At 38.4% G+C, this 19,491-nt stretch overlaps 1 protein-coding gene and 1 pseudogene across 1 annotated transcript in view; both read right to left on the bottom strand.

Annotated features, from left to right (window-relative positions):
- SLC25A21 (solute carrier family 25 member 21) overlaps window positions 1–7,732 on the bottom strand; it is a 503,486-nt gene extending 495,754 nt beyond the window's left edge. Inside the window, exon 1 of the mRNA XM_061159188.1 lies at window positions 7,538–7,732. Coding sequence (XP_061015171.1) covers window positions 7,538–7,607 — 70 coding nt within the window. The 5' untranslated portion in view covers window positions 7,608–7,732. The remainder of the gene's footprint in view (window positions 1–7,537) is intronic.
- Window positions 7,733–7,990: 258 nt separating this feature from the next.
- LOC133068037 (serine/threonine-protein phosphatase alpha-2 isoform-like) lies at window positions 7,991–18,882 on the bottom strand (annotated as a pseudogene).
- Between the last annotated feature and the right edge of the window lie 609 nt (window positions 18,883–19,491).

Consider the following 19,491-nt stretch of genomic DNA (forward strand, 5'->3'; position numbering starts at 1 on the left):
GAGAGTTACCTGCACCTGGATAGTACAGAAGCCAGAGAGCAAGGACACCTCAGAGTGGGAATGGGTAGAGAACTCGGAACCCTGCAGAACATCAATTCTCTGAGGAAACAGAAAGAAGAGAGAAGAACCGGCAATTCTTTGTTGCTGGTGCACAAGTCATCACGGTACACAAGTGATCATGTATGGAGAAGGGGGTAAAAATCAATAGCAGAGACAACTTTAAAGAGAAAAATTGGTTACAGGTGTGAAATCCCACCAAGATTAGGTAAAATTAAGAATGAAAGTCAGTAGTTAACAGTTCCAGCAAAAAGGTAAATGCAGATATGCCAGCTATACTGGGTAGTCAAAACTGAGTGAGGAACTTTTCACAAAAGTTGACAATGAAAGGAAGAAAAATACAGGACCATAGCTTGAATTTGAGAAACGCAATATGAAGAGAAAAATACAATCGATTGTTGTGACTTGAACTGTGTCACCACCCCCCTCCCCGAAAAGATATGTTCAAATCCTAACCCCTAGTACCTGAGAATGTGACCTTATTTGGAAATAGCATCTTTGCAAACATAATCAAGTTAAAATGAGGTCATAATGGAATGTAGTGGGCCACAATCCAATGAGTGGTGTTCTTATAACAAGAGGGAAATTTGGATACAGACACTCAGGCAAACAGGGAGAAAGCGATGTGACAACAGTCAAAGAGCACAAGGATTGTGGGCAACTGCCAGAAGCTGGGTGAAAGGCAGACAGCAGACTCTCTCTCAGACTCCCTGCCCACACTTTGATTTCAGACTTCTAACCTCCAGAACCACGAGACCATGAATTGCTGGTGTTTTGAGCCACCCAGTGGGTGGTACATTGTTCAGACCACTAGCAAACTAATAAACAAAAACTATTGATAACAATCAAAAGATACAGACCTACTAGAGTATCTGCCATTGCTGTTGTTTAGTCTCTAAGTTGTGTCCAACTCTTTGCACCCCTACGGACTGTAGCCCACCAGGCTCCTCTGTCTAAGGAATTTCCCAGGCAAGAATATTTATAAGCTGTATAAATCATGATCACATAACTAACACAAACATAATAGTTTAAAAGCAAAAGAAAACTGGTAAGAAAAAAAAAAAAAAAAAGAGTTAAAATCTAGAACAATTATAAAGAATCCTGTAGAAGTCCCTTAACCTGGTTTCACACATTGCCATTTCCAGATACCGCACACTTCAATCATAAAGGTGTTTGAAAATGATTGGTGCATCTCTTTTCAGTTTGGGGTCCTGAAACGAAAGATGACACATAAATTTTAAAAGTGATCACGGGGACTTCCCTGGTGGTGCAGAGGATAAGAATCTGGGCACACGGTTCCATGCCTGGTCTGGGAAGATTCCACAAGCTGTGGAGCAACTAAGCCCCTACGCCACAACTGCTGAGCCTGTGCTCAGAAGCCCTCGAGCTGTAACTATTGAGCCCTCGAGCCACAACTAGAAGCCCTCCCACCTAGAGCCTGCGCTCAACAAGAGAAGCCATCACAGTAAGAAGCCCTAGAGAGTGCCCCTAGAGAGCAGCCAACTACAGAGAGTTGCAAACTAGAGAGTGGTCCCCATTTGCCATAACTAGATAAAGCCCATCCAAAGCAATGAGGACCCAACACAGACAAAAATAAAATAAATAAATAAAAATTAAAAGTGATCATGGGCCTCTCAGCCAAAAAAAAAAAAAAGGTGGCAGAGAGTGCAGACCTGAATGTTTTCACATCATTTATCAAACGACTACTATCAAATAAAATATTGTTGAAAGAAAATATTGTTGCCATATCAGTTGTCTGATTATTAGAATCCCGGAACACTTATCTTTCTTCAGAGTAGGACCCTAAGAATAATATTCTATGGCTTGGGCTTCTGATATCTATTCATTAATACAGTCAATAAACATTTCTGAGCACCGACGGTACTATACCTAAAAGGCAGCTTCTCAATGGTCTGAGACGCTGTAGTCAAGACAGTGGTGGGACACAGGGCCAGAGGTAGGGAGGTGAGGAATGCCTGGTTTAACAAAGTGTATCTAAAATGTGTAAAGTTGTTTTATGTTCTTACATCACTTGTGCCCACATACGATACTTATAGTTTTAAAACATGTTTCAGTGAAGGACAGTAAAATAAACCCTCTGAAATGTCCCATGTAATTCATATTTTATTGGCTCTTAAATTCATATTTTTGAGAACTAGATTTTCTTAGAGACAGACTATAATTCAATTAAAGCATATCCTTTAAAGGTATTTCATAATTAATTTGAGCAATAGAGTTGCTTCCTCCTATGTGGTTGAAATAAGGGGAATTTTTTCCCCCCTAATTACCCATATAATGGGTTCCAGCCTCCCTTTGATGTGTCATAAAGGCTCACCTGTTTCACTACAACCTGCTATTTATTATCAAGCAAACGCAGTTTGCCAAATCCTGAATTTCCAAAGGTGTCATTTATCCAAATCACATGTGTATCCCCTTTGCACCCATGCTGAAAAAGAATTCTCCTTGATCAAAATTTTAACCTTGATTACCCCCCCAGTGCATCAGCCCTTTTATTACCAAGTCCAAATTAAAATCCAGAGAACTACTAGTATACACACTGCCTATTAAGGCATTTCTTTTAACTGTATTTTAACTGATTGGGGTTAGGGTAAGAAAAGGCAGAAATCTTGTGAAAACGGAGATATGTAAGGTATATAAGAGAGGAGTTTTGAAAATAATATTTGAAATTATTCTACCTTTTTAGTGACCTTTTTGGGTTGAAAGCCTTGAACTCTCTCCCATCAATATAAAGTACATTTTACATATACTCTCAATAGTTTATCTCCCAGGAGCCGATTTATGAATCCCAGGTTTCTCTCCTCCAGAAAAAGTCTCTCATTTCATTTCCTCATTTGATCCCTTGAAGATGATTAATGAGATGAACTATACAAAGTTGTTGAACTGTGTTTAGTGCAAAACTGGAAAACTTATTTCTGAGATACTTTGACTAAAGAATTTGACTCAAACATCGCCAGCACGATGAACAAAATAAAAACAGTGATTGAAGCTGTGGTAGGATGTTTGCTTACAAGATACAGAGGACTAGGATGGTGCTGCAGAGGAAGAAACAACAGCCTGGAAATTTGGGGAAATAAATCAGGGTTGTGCCAGCACGGTGATCGTGTAAAAGACAGATGGAGGAGACACGCCTTAAGAAGAATTCGGAGTGAGACCTGAAGACGTCAACGAATATGAGTGTCAGATTTGGGGAGGCAGGAGGAGAAGGGTCCTAGTGATGTCACCATGAAGAAAATTCAGTGTGGACAGGATCTAGGTGTGCCCTTGGTGGGGAGCCTGACAGGTCTGCGCAAGAGCAGGGTTTCTCAGGGAGCCAGGGGACTTCATTAGAGACCCAGGAGAATTGTAAAGCTGAATGCCAGAGCCCTATGAGAACTTGGGTAGAATACCCGTTTGAGGGGGCCTAAAAAGCACCCACATGACATGGGAAATAAAAACTGAAGGAGTCTTTTGGGCCTAGAAAAGAGAACAACAGTCTCAAAGGCCCCTTGCTGAATCATCTAACTTGGGAGAAACCAAAGTATAACTTTAGTTCCACCCTGATGCTCCAAGGCCGGTTGCATCTATCTGGGACTTATCACCCCTTGTCCGGAAACCTACCACCCCCTACACCCGCCCAGAAGACTTATCACCCCCTGCCCAACTACAAATGTCATCTCAACAAAAGAATACTCAAAATATCCCGCCTGATTGACGTTTCCCTTATCGCTTCCACAAACCTCCCTGTAAGTATGAAGCCTCCCTGATCCCTCTCTGCCCTCAGCCTGGTCATTAGGCCAACTGTCGCCCCTCCTTGCCTGAATAAAGGTAACCTACTTCCTTTTCTGCCTCGCCCGAACTATGCCTTACAAAAACCCCACAAGCTTTGCAAACACATGGAAGCACCCACATGGGTCACTAGGGAGAATGGGAAGGTCTGAGATGGAACCATGCTCCTGGCTTCAAAGAAGAGATAAAAGGGAAACTTCCCAGAGCCACACTGGGAGCAAACCCATGGAATGATGTGGGCCCCAAGGGACTGGGCTCATCTCTGCTCTAGGATACACAGATTATGAATCAGACCACAGGCTAGATTTCAGCTCCCACTTGCTCAAATGGACAGAGCCCTATCTGCCCTACTGCACATAGAGGCCCTAAATGTAATGAGAATTTTCTTTTCACTAAATGATAATCTTGTGCCTGTACTCATGGAATTATTTAGAGAAAGCAAGATATTATGATGCAGCAGAAAGACTATAAGGATTGAATCTGTAGATAAAAGTTGTTTCAAGGGATGTAAACTAATAAAAGATAGATAATAAAGGATAGTAGACTTGATCTCTCCAACTTCTAAAAATATCTGCCAGTGAGAATAGTATTTTCCTAGTTCTTCTCTTATCCTATTCCTTTAAAAATGATTGCATGCTTGTGCAACCACAGGCAAGTGAATTATGCCCTCTGGGTATGTTTCTTCATTCTGAAGGTGTGGTGAGGATTTAAAATGTTGATACATGTAAAGCTTCGCACTGGGCGTGGCCCTTGTATTTATTCCAGAAATGTTAGCTATTTTTATTACTTGTATCATTCAATGCTAATGAGAATGTTAAAACTGGATGTGGCTTCAAGGCCATCTGGGAGCATTTATGCAGAAAATGGTTTTCAAGTCAGGCCTTGAAAAGTGGCAGAATTTCAATAGGTAGAGAAAATTAGGGAAAGACATTCCAGGCATTGGGAATAAAGGTGCAAAGGTATAGGCAGCATTCAAGTATGGTGAGCAGATCTACTGAGCAGAAACCAAATGGAATGTACGGCAGAGGACAGGAAAATAAGACTGAAAGCTAAACTGGCAGCACACAAGTAAGGAGTACAGAACTTATTCTTCTCTCTATGGTCAGCATGAAAGCCAAGAAAGATTTAACTTGCAACCTACTTCAATCTGGCTACAACTCTATGGAATCTCTTTTCTCAACTCTTCTAAACCAGTGCTTCCAAAACCTTAAAGAATAAACTAGTGACTTGAGGACTTTCCTAAAACTCAGGTTCTGATATGGTATGTCTGCAATAAGCTTAGCCTGAGGTCCTACATTTTTAACATGCTTCCAAGGACTACCAGGCTCCTTCTTCCTGCTCATCCATGGATCACACTTTGAATACTAATCCAATGGCCTCTTCTCCATCTCATCCTTAACCCCTCTGAAGTGTAAGCCTTGCTGATCTTCCTGAAGCTATCATCACTGGCTTATATTCACTCACCTGAATTTTTGGCTATTACTTGAAGCTGAGAAGGCAAACTAGGAGCCTGCTTTGTGCATGCTGTCTTAAGCACAGCTTTCATCATGTAAAACAAAGTTGCCACTGGTAACAATATAATAGCTATAGCTACAAACTCAAGACAAGTCTTTAAATATGTATTATCCAAGCAACTACCAGTACATCATTTGGTCTTTTAAATGCAAATATTACAAACATCTTTTAACAAAAGACACACATATATCATTACAAAAGACACCAATTGCCCATCTCATGATGTGTTTCAACTTCTTTGTAAAATAATTTGCCCTGAGATCCTCACCCCTCCCAGTGGGGATTGGCTACAACTGATTGGTACAGAGGTGGGCCTCTGACCAATACTGGATTATTTTGAGTCTCACCCCAGCATCATACACTGGAATTGAAAAAAAACAAGTCAGTCTTCTGTTTTCCTGGTGGCTCAGTAGTAAAGAAACCGCCTGCAATGCAGAAGACCCAAGAGACACAGATTCGATCCCTGGGTAGGGAAGATCCTCTGGAGGAGGGCATGGCAACCCACTCCTGTATCCTTGCCTGGAGAATCCCATGGACAGAGGAGCCTGGCGGGCTACAGTCCATGGGGTCGCAAAGAGCTGGACACAACTGAAGCGACTGAGCATGCACAAATGCAGGTATGAATCACTAGTCCCAGGTTAGGATGTTCACCAATGAACTATATTTCCCTCCTGGGTCAGCTGAGTTTTATTTAATAAGGGTTGTGGACTCCAAATCAACCAAATCAAGGACAGTTGACGGTCTTGGACATTGTGGAATTTGACCAAAATGGCGAGTAAATTGGTACAAATTCATTATCACTACCGGGAACAAATAAAAAGTAGAAAGTGGGGGCACTGACAACATAATGAATAGACACAGCACAATTACATATAAGAAATGAATTTCTTGATTGCCATATTAATGAAATGTCATAGTTAGAAAAGTGTAGATTGTAAGTAATACATCAGTTTGTGGTCCTCCTAGATGCAAGGAACTTGTGCCAGGATGATAAATAGTCATAATTTGTAACAGTCCCTTATACAAAGTTCAAATTTGTTTGAAAATCAAATTTGCTAGTCAAAGGTAGACATTAGACATTCAGTCATCTTAATATGATTTACTAGCATTACCATAATTTTTTAAGGGGTATTTACATTTTAAAAAATATTTTGGGACTGCCCTGGTGGTCCAGTGGCTAAGACTTGGTGCTCCCAATGCAGGGGGTGCAAGTCCCAGGCCTGGTCAGGGAATTAGGTTTCACTTGCTGCAACTAATGAACTCCCTTGCTACAAGAAAGATTAAAGATTTGAATGCAGCAGCTAAGACCCAGAGCAGCTAAATAAATAAATAAGTACATTTAAAAAAATGTTTTTATGGTGATGAGTCAATTACAGTAATTATTTTATATATTTGTAATAAAATATATCACAATTTGTAAGATTAAATTTTCAATCAATTCATAATTTATATTTTAAAATATCTTTAAAATACATTCACATAATGTAACTCCTGTGTTAGTAACTTTCTCTTAGTCACACTTAGTAATTATTTCCATGATTAGTTATAACAGATTTATTCCTAAAGATTCTTCCCTACAGCATAACTCTCCATAAATTACTGTGAGCCTATTATATCAAAGGTGTTTATATGCGTCAACATTTTCATTTAATTTTAATATGCTTATTAAGGCAGGAATAGCTGCAAGCAAGAAACAGGATGCAATAAGAAAACCTGTGGAGTCCCGAGGCACATACTTTTACGAGGGAGGTAGAAATATGTAGCATTTGAGTTAGCTGAGGAAAAAAGAGGCTATAATGAATAGCACAACTAAGTCTAACGCAAACTGGATCATTTCAAATAGAATAGCCAGCCAGGCTATAAGACCTCCTCAAAGTGGCAGGCCTCGGGACTGCTGCCTACCTTGCTTTCCAGGCTAGGAACACAGAAGGCGGGGAACTCGAGAGCGGCCGCCGCAGGCGCCACGGCGACTGGACCTGGGACACTCGGGGCCCGCCGCCTGATCCCGGCTTTCTTTCCTCTCGCGCTCCGCGGGCTCGGGCTAGTCAGGCTCTGAACCCCGAGCGCGGAAGGCAGAGGAAGAAGGCAAGACCTATGGTGGGGAGACTTTTCGGAGAAAGGTTTTCGGAACACGCGAAAGGAAAGGCTACTAGCCCCCGGCGGGGCGGGGCGGCCTTACCAGCAGAGCCACCGGCTAGGATCTGCCGAGAAGCCTCGTTCACGAAGCCGACAGAGGGCTTGGCGGACATCTTCGCAAGACAGTGGACCACGGCGTGGGCTGAGATGCCGGGGCGAGCTCGCCTGCCTCGATGCCGGCCTGCGGAGCCTCTCCGGAGCAAGAGAGCTGGGGCTGTGTTGCTTCTTGGGCCGAGTGGCTCCCTGGGGGGCGGCAATCCGACGACTGCTCGGAGGCGGCGGGCGGTTTGGACCACAGATTAGCAGCGTGATCTCCGGCGGGTTGAGACCTGCCTGTGGCTCTCCTTCAGGGGCTCCCTCTCCCCACTCCTGTCTCCCTGGGCTCCGAGGAGGACCCAGGGACCCCGGGGTTGGGTTGGTCGACCGCAGCGGGTCGGTTTGGTCTCCTAGATTGGCGCTCACGGGTTTCCCTATCGGGAGCCTTCTGCAGAGTTTGTCAAGCTGGACGCTCTGCCTCTGATAACGCAAGTAAAAAAAAGTGACCCTGGCCTAGAACTCCATCGGCAGGGCCCCGGCGACCCTTGCCCCCTGGAAAGCCAGAGCACAGTGCAGTTCTAAAGAAGGAACAGGTGACTACATTCCTTGCAGTTAGTTGTCCTGAAACTGTAGGACTGAAATTGACAAAAACTAAGTCAAAATAAATCCAATTTATGGTTATCTTACAATTGAGTTAATGTAGTATTTTTCTAAGAAGTGATTTTGGCTTAAGGGAATTTATCTCATACCTCATTAACTTGAGTTTTATTTGCTGAAAGACCAAAGGGGAAAAAAAAGGCCTTAATACAAGTAAGTCGCTTCTATACCTAATATCCATGAGCATCCGTGTAATGTGTATGTAACAAAAGCAGATTCATGTTCCAATCCTGACCTACTGAATCACAATCTGTGGTATAGGGCTCAGAAAACTGTGTTTGAATAAGTTCTCCAATGATTATTATGTATGTTAAAGTTGGTGAACCACTGACCTAAATAATCAAGGAACATTAAGGAACTCCCAGTATATTCTCTCTATGAAGCGATTGATTATTCATACTAGCCTTTTAGGAGAGTTAGCAAAACAAAAATACTATGACTTATATACTAGTTTTAAACCACAAGTTGATGCTATGTAGGAGAGACAAGATTCTCAAAGTTTAGGAAAATACTTGCCACACCCCTAACAGGCAGGAAGTGATAGGCCTAAAAAGGAGGAGAAGCTTTGAAACCCTTATTGTCATATTATTTCTTAAACACGGTATTCAGTACTAAATATATTCAGTTTGAACCATATAAAATTGCTATTTTTGAAGGCCATTGAATATCAGTATATGTAACAAGGTTCAACTTAATATATATGATTTCCAATTAAATGTACAAAATACAGTAATTGGTTTTATATTTTGTCTTTATTTCTTAAGTTGAGCTATTAAAAGCTGATAATAATGACAGTGAGCAATTGGAGAGACTTATTACTTCTGTGGTCAGATATGCAAAAACAGATTTTCTCATATTTGATTAAAATTACCTAGTTTGAAATGCTTACCAAGAAATCGTTTTCAGAAATATTTGCTATTTAGTTATAGTAAAAGCTTTTAAGCAATGTTTCAGTTTATTGCTAGTTAAATATGAGGCCCTAAGTATAACATAGAATCACTTACTCATTCAGTAAATACTGAGAACCTATTATATACTAAGCACTAAAATCAGAATTTCAGAGCTCAGAGAAAATATTTCCCTCATTTTCCATTGAGGAAACTAAGTTTCCCAAGATCACACCATAAGTTATTGGTATAGCTGGATTCAATTCCAGGATTCCTTCTTCTAAGAGCCATGGAATTATAGATTTAAATGTTAATCACAGACCAAATTACCTTTGGTCATACTGAAACCTAAAATAATTAAATGCTACCAAAATTAATTTTGTATATAAGTAGATAATTTTCTTCAATTAAATAATTTTTTTAGATTATTACATACAATTAAATCCCAAAGCACACAGGGAAGCAAATTCTACATTGATTCATTGAGAGTTTTCTACATGTCAGCATTATGCTCTGGCAATATTACAGTTAAAATCCCCTCTGGAGTATATAATCTAATGAAAGAGATCACACCATGTTGCAATGTAAGTAAATTTTTCCCTTCCCCAGGAAATACAGCAGTACTCCCAGGTCAAGATTTAAAGACAGCCTTTTAACATCATTCATGTTTCCATTAATATCTTTTTTTTTTTCATAAATATCTTAATCTATGAATATTTTAACCTGAGGAGGTAGATGCAAGTTTGAGGTCTCACTCAGACCTCAACCTTTCAGGATCCCAAGGATTCAGTCAGAAGACTCCCAGACTCTCTCCAAATACCCTTTTAGAAAATTGCTATCTTTTTTTAACCTCTCTGCATTAGAACAGATTTCTTTGAGTAAAAAAAGCAAGACCTGATATCACAGGTGGTCTAATCCTATACTTCTAGATAAGCTGAGAAGATAGGACCTGGGTATAAGAACATTGTGGAGCTTAGGAGTCAGCCAGTGGTAACCACAGTCAACAAGTACCCACTATGCTCAGAGCTCTGATTATGGGGCGTAGCTCTTAGCTGCAGCCAAATTTGCCCATGGCCAGTACTGGAACCCTGGGAGGTTAGCACTGGGAAAAGCAAGATTTACTTGACTACTATTTCAGATTCCTTGGACACAATCCATCACATTACTCTTTCTATTATTATTTTACATAATGGTGTAATGTCCTGATATTAGAGCAAAACTGCTAAAGTATCAAGTTTATATTTTTTAATTATTGATTTATTTACTTGATCTTGGTTGAGAACTACATAGCTAAATTATGGATTTATCAGTTTGCCAAGTGACTAGAAATTAAGCTTTTAGGAACCTTAAAATACTTACTGAAGGGACTTCCCTGATGGTCCACTTATTAAGACTTTCAATGAAGGGGGGTAAGGTTTCCATCCCTGATTGGGGAGCCAGGATGCCATACGCCTTGGGGCCAAAACATAAAACAAACAATATTGTATCAAATTCAATAAAGATTAAAAAATAGATACTGAACTTAAGTATCTGACAATTTCTTCAATGTCTTTTTGGAATAAAGCTTTTGTATTGCGCCATAGGATCAGCTACTGTTCAAGGCCAAAATAATAGTGACTTAAATGAGATAGAAATTTTATTTTGCCCTCAGATAATGACACAATTGTAAGCCAAAATAAAGCTCAGGGCTGCAGAGAGGAAGAAAAGTAAAAAGGGTAAAGAAAACCCTCGAAATTACATAAATCTCATTGGTTAGAACTTGGCCACAAGGGCTATGCCTAAGTATGAGGGAGGTTGGGAAAGGTAGTATTTTGCTGGGTGACAATGTGTCTAGAAAAAAAAAAAAAAAAAAAATATATATATATATATATATATATACCATTATGGGGAAAATATTAAGAAACAACTGGCAGTGTCAACCACAGTTTGGGAAAAAGTTTAGGAACCAAGAGCTATGCTTTAAAATTATAGTATTTCTCAGTTTGAAAGATTCTGTTTTCCTCAAGTCTAAAGTTTATCTTCATCAGTTTCTGACTAGAAAATGCAATATAATCCCATGGTATTCAATGTACTGTGACTGGAGCCACATTTACAAATACCATTCCCTAAAGATACATAGACATTGTAGGCTAGAGACTCTTCTTTAGATGTCAAAACACACTCTATATACCCATAGACATACAAATGCAGAATTTGGCATACATAGAGCCCATCCATGGAATAGTGTGGGAAGTTGGGAAGAATGCTCTGTGGACACCAGATTAAGAAATCTTGACCAGTAGAAGAGATTTCAACTCTCGAACGATTCAAAAGACCTATATTACTCTCAAGTATTCTCTTGCAGAAATATTAAAGAAATGCTGTGTGCAGATGAAAGGTGCTTTAAAATCTGCAGGTCTGAGTATCACTGCTCTAAGTCCTCAGTGATTTATAGTTTACACTATAAATATAGTTTACACTTTATACCAAAGCAACATGTTATTTAGGACAGATCCTAGGTTCTGATGCATTGGATTATTCTATCACCTAACAGAGCAGCTCTAAGTTTCAAGGAACTTCAACTGGGCTGTATGAACAAAATAATTATTTGGCAATCTTTTTTCAATGTATTATTGTGATATGATAAGAACAACACTTAGAGGCCATTTATTTACAGAGGTCTATTACTTAAGAGGTAACTGTGAATGTAGAGTTATGACCTATGAGTCATCAACATGCAGAAATCCTTTTACTTGCTCCTGGAAGCTTCCCAGGCCTTCACTTAGAACTGATTTTACACCCAATTCTAGAAAGGTTGATAGGATGGACATCTAATATTTTGGTTCACAGCAAATTAGAAAAAAAAATAATAAGAGAATAGACCAGAGGGAAAGCAGGGAGATTCTAGAAGAGTGAAGGGCCAATCTGCAACCTTCAGGCCATAGTCAGCCTGCCTAGCAAATTGTAACAATTACGATAATTACAATATTCATGTAAAACTTACTTATGCAAGGCGCTAGGCTAAGATTTTTACAAACCACTGTCTCATTCACAATATCCCTGTGCTTGGGCTTCTCATTGCAGTGACTTATCTTGTGGTGGAACACAGGCTCTAGGCACGTGGGCTTGGTTGTTCTGCAGCATGTGGGGTCTTATGGGACTAAGGATGAAATCCGAGTCCCCTGCATTGGCAGGCAGGTTCTTAAGCATTTGACCATGAAGGAAGTCCTGAAAATAGTCTCATCTTACAAATGAGGAGGATCGCCAAGTGTCAGATGTGACTGAGCGCAGCACACACACAGGGCTGTTTATAATGAATATAAATTAAAAAATAATTCCTAGAAAAGCTGTTACTTACTCTCAGATACATTTTGGGCTTCCCTGGTAACTCAGATGGTAAAGAATCTGCCTGCAATGCAAGAGAACTGGGTTCGATCCCTGGGTCTGGAAGATACTCTGGAGAAGGAAATGGCAAACCATTTCAGTATTCTTGCCTGGGAAATCCCGTGGATAGAAGAGCCTTGCAGGCTACACAGGGTTGCAAAGGGTCAGACACAACTGAGCGACTAACACTTTCACACTCACAAATGAGGAAATTCTGGCACAGAAGTGAAGTAACGTTTGCCTGAATTCATTCTGAATACTTTATATATTACTGGAACCTAAGTATACATATATATGCCTCTATATTCCTCTCCAAACTTTGTTATTTTCCATTTGAAAAAAATTATAGCCATCCTAGTCCCAGAGGATGTGAAGTGGTATCGCACAGTGGCTTTGATTTGCTTTTCCTCAATGACCGATGAAGTTGGTCATCTTTTCATGTGATTATTGGCCATTTGTATGTCTTCTTTAAAAAAAAAAAGTCTGTTAAAGCCCATTGCTCATTTTTTAATTGGACTGTTTGTATTTTTGTTATTAAATTGTAAGGGTTCTTTATACATTTTGAATATTAAGCTCTATTAGATATATGATTTGCAAATGTTTCTTCCATTTTTTACTTTCTTGATAATATCCTTTGATGCACAAGTTTTTAATCTTGATGAAGTCCAAGAGTTGAAAGACTATTCTTTCCCCATTAAATGGTCTGGAACGCTTATTGAAAATCAATTGGCCATAGATACTTGGGTTTCTTTCTGGATTCTCTACTCTTTCCACTGGTCAGTATGTCTCTCCTTATGCCCCAACCTCACTATTTAATTAATCTAGCTTTGAAGGCTTTGACATCAGAACACATTTCTCCAACTTTCTCTTTTCCAAAATTGCCTTGACTATTTGAGGCCCCTTGCAATTCCATATGAACTTGAGGATCAGCTTACTGATTTATGCAAGAAAGGCCACTGGAATTTTGATAGGGATTGCTTTGAATCTGCAGATGACTTTGGACAGAAGTGCCATTTTACCAATATTAAATCTTATGATCTATGAATATGGGATGCCTTTCCATTTAACTATGTCTTTAGTTTCTTTCATCATTTCATTGTAGTCTTTAGTATGCACACCTTTCACTTCCTTGATTAAATTTATTACTAGGTCTTTTATTATTTTGGATGCTGTAGTAAGTGGATTTTTAAAAATTTCCTATTTGGATAATTCACTGCTGGTATATGGAAACACCACTGATTTTTGTATTTTGATCCTGTAACCTGCAACTCTGCTGAATTTATATATTAATTTTTCGGTGGATTTTTTTTTTCCTACATAGAATCATGTCACTTGCAAATAGAAATAGTTTTATTTTTCTCCCAATTTGGAGAACTTTTGTTTCTTTCTTACATAATTGCTCTCTCTAGGAATTCCAGTACAATGCTGAATAGCAGTGATGAAATTAGGTGTCCTTCTCTTGTTCCTGACATGAATATGTTACCTGTGAAATTTTCATATGTGCTTTTTATCATGTTAAGGAAGTGTTCCTTCTATTCCTATTTTGCTGAGTGCTTTAACATGAAATGATGTGGAATTTTGTCAGGTGCTTTTTCTACATCTATTAAGATAATCATGTAGGTATTTTTCCTTTGTCATATTAATATGAATGTACTATATGGATTGATTCTATCATGTCTTAACACCTTTTTATTCCTGGGATAAATTCTGTTTGTTCATGGTGCTTTCTCCTTTTAATATGCTTTTGAATTTAGTTTGCTAGTATATTTGCATCATAAAGGATATTGGTCTGTACTTTTTTTGTGATATCTTTTTCTGGCTTTAGTATCAAGGAAATTTTGGTCTCATAAAATGTATTAGGAAGTATTTTCTCCTCCCTATTTTTGGGAAAAGTTTGAGTTGAATCATTGTTAATTCTTTAAATATTTGGTAGAATTCACCTGTGAAGCCATCTGGTCTTGAACTTGTTTTATTGGATTGATTTTAATTACAGATTCAATTTGTTTACTTGTTATGGGTCTGTTGAGATTTTCTATTCTAGAGTAAATTTTGGTAATGTGTATATTTTGATGAATACGTTCACTTCATCTAAATTATTTAATTTGTTGGCATATAATTATACATAATATTCTCTTAAAATCCTTTCAGTTTCTGTAAGGCCAGTAGTAATGTCCCCACTTTCATTTCTGATTTTATTAACATCTGTTTTTTCTTAGTCAATGTAATTAAAGTTTTGATGTTTTCACTTTCATTTCTGATTTTAATAACATATTCTATCTTTTTCTTAGTCAATGTAGTGAAAGTTTTGAAAATTTTAAAACATTTTTGAAGAACCAAACTTTTGGTTTAGCTGATTCTATTATTTTCCCTATTCTCTATTTCATTCACCTCTGCTATAATATTTCTTTCCTTCTGCTAATTTTGTTTTCTCTCCTTTTTCTAATTTACTAAGGTGTAAAGTTAAGCTATTGATTTGAGATGTGTTCTTTTTTAATATGGTCATCTATAGCTCTGAATGTCCTGAGCACTGCTTTTGTTGCATCCCATAACCTTAGCATGTTGTGTTTTCATTTTTATGTTTCTCAAGTTATTGTTATGGGCTGAATTGCCTCCTCCAGAAAAGATGAATTGAAGCCCTAACTCCAAGTACCTCAGAATATGACCTCATTTGGAAATGAGGTATTTATAGAATAATCAAATTAAAATAAGCTCATTAGGGTGACCCTAGTACAATGTGTATTCTTATAAAAAAGGGGAAATTTAGACACAGGAAGATATGCATAGAAGGAAGACTGTGTGAAGAGACACAGACAATGCCACTTAATTATAGTTGTCTATAGTATGCTTTGAGTTCAGGAAGTGTGAGACTTCTACCTTGTCCTTCTTTCTCAAGATTGCTTCAAAGGTTTTTGTGGTTTCATGTGAATTTAAATTTTTCCTATTTCTGTTAAAAATGCCATAGGGATTTTGATAGGGATTGAACTGAATCTGTATATCACTTTGGGTGGTATGGACATTTAAACAATACTGTCTTCCAGTTCACAAGCATGAATGTCTTTCCATTTATTTGCATCTTCTTAATTTCTTTAGAAATGTCTTACAGTTTTCAGTATACAAGTTTTTCACCTCTTCAGCTAAGTTTATTGCTAATTATTTTATCCTTTTTCATGCTATACTAAGAGCAATCATTTTCTTAATTTCCTTTTTACATTGGTCATTGTTAGTGTATAGAAATATAACTGATTTCTGTGCATTGATTTTTATATCCTGAAACTTTGCTGAAATTGTTTATTACCTGTAGTAATTTCATTGTGGAACCTTTAGCATTTTCATCTAAAATAATATCATCTGCAGAAAGAGTTAATTTTACCTCTTTATTTCCAATTTGAATGCCTATATTTTTTCTGCCTAATTGAAGTGACTAGGAACCTCATGTTATGCTGAATAGTAATGGTGACAGTGGGCATCCTTGATGTGTTCCTGATCTTAAGGGAAAAGCTTTTAGGTATTCACCATTGACTATAATGTTTGCTATATGTTTTTATACATGGTTTTTATTATGTTGATATGTGTGCATGTAAGTTCTGTCACATATGACTCTCTGCGACCCCATGGACTATAGTTCTACAGACTCCTCTGTTCATGGCATTTTCAAGACAAGAATAGTGGAGTGGTTGCCATTTCCTTCTCCAGGGGATCTCCTGACCCAGGGATGGAACCTTTGTCTCCTGAGCCTCCTGCACTAGCAGACTGATTCTTTACCCCTGAGTCACTTGGGAAATCCATTATGTTGAAATAACTTTCTTCTATTCTTAGTTTGTTGTCTTTTTTAAATAATGAAATCAAGTGTCAAGTTTTGTCAAATGCTTTCTCTGATTTCAGTTGAGATACTCATGTGATTTTTGTTTTTTGTTAGTGTTGATTGGTTTTGATATGTTAAATACAGCCTTTGTTCCAGATAAAAATCCCACGTGGTCATGGTAAATAATCATTTTAATGTGCTGTCAGATTCAATTTGGGAGTATTCTGCTGAGGATTTTTTCATCATTGTTTATCAGGGATGTTAGTCTGTTGTTTCCTCTTTTTATCTAGTTTTAGTATCAAAGTACTGCTGACCTCATAGGATGAGTTTGCAAGTGTTCCTTCCTCTATTATTCTTTGGAATTTTGAGGAGGATTGGTGCTAATTCTTAAATGTTTAGTAGAATTCTCCAGTGAAGCCGTCTGGTCCAGCACTTTTCTTTGTCAAGAGGTTTGATTACTGCTTCAACCTCCTTACTAGTTATAGATCTGTTCAGACTTTTTTATTTCTTCATAATTTAATCTTGGTAGATTGTGTTTTTCTAGGAATTTATCAACTTCTTTTAGGTTATCCATTTTGTTGGCATATAACTATTCATATTTGTCTCATGGTCATTTTTTAAAAAATAATGGCTTTAACCGTCATTTTAAGTATACCACAGGGGAAAGTGTGCTTTAATTAAATATACATACCAGTGATGCTGGCAAGGTTGAAAGTTACTCCTAATGTTAATAGCTATAAAAAGTAGTTTTACATGATAAGACAATGAGAAGGGAAAAAAAACCAATCCCTTTGAAACAAAAAAGTTCACAGTGGTTTGTATCCAACAGTATGCATTTTATGACAACATGTACAGACTGAGCACCCTAGAGCTCTTTATATCCTAAAGAAAAGGAGCATTTACATTACTCAGGGGCTTTACTGAATTAAAAAAAAATCAGTTGTACACTCACCCCTTAGACAGGGTACACTGTTCTAAGTGTACAGCTTTTACATCATCATTAAAGTTGTTTACAAAAGGAACAGAGAACAAAACAAAACACTTTTCCTTGGGAGTGGAGAGTCTTTCATATGCTGTTATAACCAGCAAATACCATTCCTTAAGTAAAAAATGGAAAAGGAAGAAGGCCCAAAACACTGTTTGAGCAAGCTGACCAATACACCTTACAGTTTTTAAAAACGAAGGTTATATACTATATGTTACAAGTCCCAACTAAGCAGTGTCAAAATGACATCTATTTCTTTGTTTGCTTTGTGATGATACCCCTTGGAGGTGTTATGGGTCTCATGGCATTTGGCTTCTTTTTCTCTGCTGCTGCTGCTAAGTCGCTTCAGTCGTGTCCAACTCTGTGTGAAGCCATAGACGGCAGCCCACAAGACTCCCCCGTCCCTGGGATTCTCCAGGCAATAACACTGGAGTGGGTTGCCATTTCCTTCTCTAGTGCATGAAAGTGAAAAGTGAAAGTGAAGTCGCTCAGTCCTGTCCCGACTCTTCGCGACCCCATGGACCCGCAGCCTACCAGGCTCCTCCGTCCATGGGATTGTCCAGGCAAGAGTACTAGAGTGGGTTGCCATCTCTGCAGGCTTTAAAATCTGAAAAGAACACATCAGATGTGTTTTGTTCACACTCATCATGGTACCTGCATTGTCAAACTCTCCACAGTAATTGGGCATGGAAAACAGAGTGACCAACTGCCTCTTTGCAAAAAAGTCATATCCTTCTTCAACCACTTGATGGGCTTTACATATAAGATCCAAAGTATGCTTATGGAGAAATTTTACAACCACTTTTGCATCAAATGTGGACACTCTTCTGTCATTTTCACCCCAGCTTAAGACATCTTTATCAGGGTCAGACCACAAAAGATCACAAAGACGACCTTGATCTGGTACACCAGTTGGTTGCATAATTCACCAAATCTGTTCCATGGATTGAAGATCTGGTGATAAACCTCCATGACAGCAGAATATTTTCTCATCCGCAATGGCTGCTATCAATAAACAGTTAAAGTAGGCTATGAAAGCTTTCCATGGTTTAATATCTTCTTTTACATTCATCATAAAATCCATAAATTCTATTGATGCTGGCACATTCATGGTTTCCTCTGAGAAGAAAAAATTTTTCAGGATATTTGATTTTGTAAGCCAACAAGAGGCTGATAGTCTCCAATGACTGCTTTCCCCTATGCACACAGTCCCCATTAAACAGGTAATTGCTTTCTGGCAGGATTGCATCACTCTACTCAAAAAGTCGAAGCAAATCGTAGTATTGCCCATGGATATCACCATGTGTCTTGAGTGGTGCTTCAAGTTCTAGCAGGATAGACTGATTGAGAAAGCTCTCTTGGGACTTTAAGCACTGTCCTCTGATTTCATTCTCCTGTAGCTAGACATTCTTACTAGGCTTGGACTCTCTCTCACTTAGAGCAGCAGTTAGATGCCACCGCTAATATTGAGTTTATTTATATCCGCCTTCACCTTCCCACCGCTAACCTTCTCGCAGAGGCTTCACCGCAGCCTTGGGCCAGGATTCACACCTCCTTTCCCACACCACAAGCATAGAGATGGTAGTGGCAGCGGCGGCAGAAGCTGCGGCAGATCCTCCCTCAACCACCCCTCTGCCTTTTCTCTCCACTGGACCCATGAGCTCTTGTGGTCATGTTTAATTCTGTCACATCAGTGGCACTGTCTTCTATTTCATTTTTAATTTATGAGTCCTTTTTTTATGTTTTTTTCTTTCTGAGTTTAGGCAAAGGCTTATCAATTTTGTTGATCTTTTTAAAAAAAATCAACTTTGGATTCATTAATTTTTTTAAAAGCTGTCTTTCTAGTCTATTTCATTTATCTTTGTTCTAATCTTTATTATTTCTTCTCTTCTTTGAACTTTGGACTTAGTTTGGCTTCATTTTCCTAGCTCCTTGAGGACTAAAGTTAGGTTGTCAACTTGAGATTATTTTTTGATGCAACCATTTACTACTATAAACTTCCCAATTAGTGCTCCATTTGCATCATCCCTTAGTTTTGGTATTGTGCTCATGCTCAGTCCTTTCAGTCATGTCTGACTCTTTGTGACCTTCTGGACTTTAGCCTGCCAGGCTCCTCTGTCCATGGGATTTTTTTTTTACTTAATACTGGTTATTAATTTGCAGATTTTCCTATTTTCTTTGTTGTTGATTTCTAGTTTCATTTATAATTGGAGAAGGTACTTTATTTCAAATTTCTTAAATTTACTAAGACTTGTTTTCTGGCCTAA

The sequence above is a fragment of the Dama dama genome, chromosome 13 (assembly GCF_033118175.1).
Source record: "Dama dama isolate Ldn47 chromosome 13, ASM3311817v1, whole genome shotgun sequence".
NCBI lineage: Eukaryota > Metazoa > Chordata > Mammalia > Artiodactyla > Cervidae > Dama > Dama dama.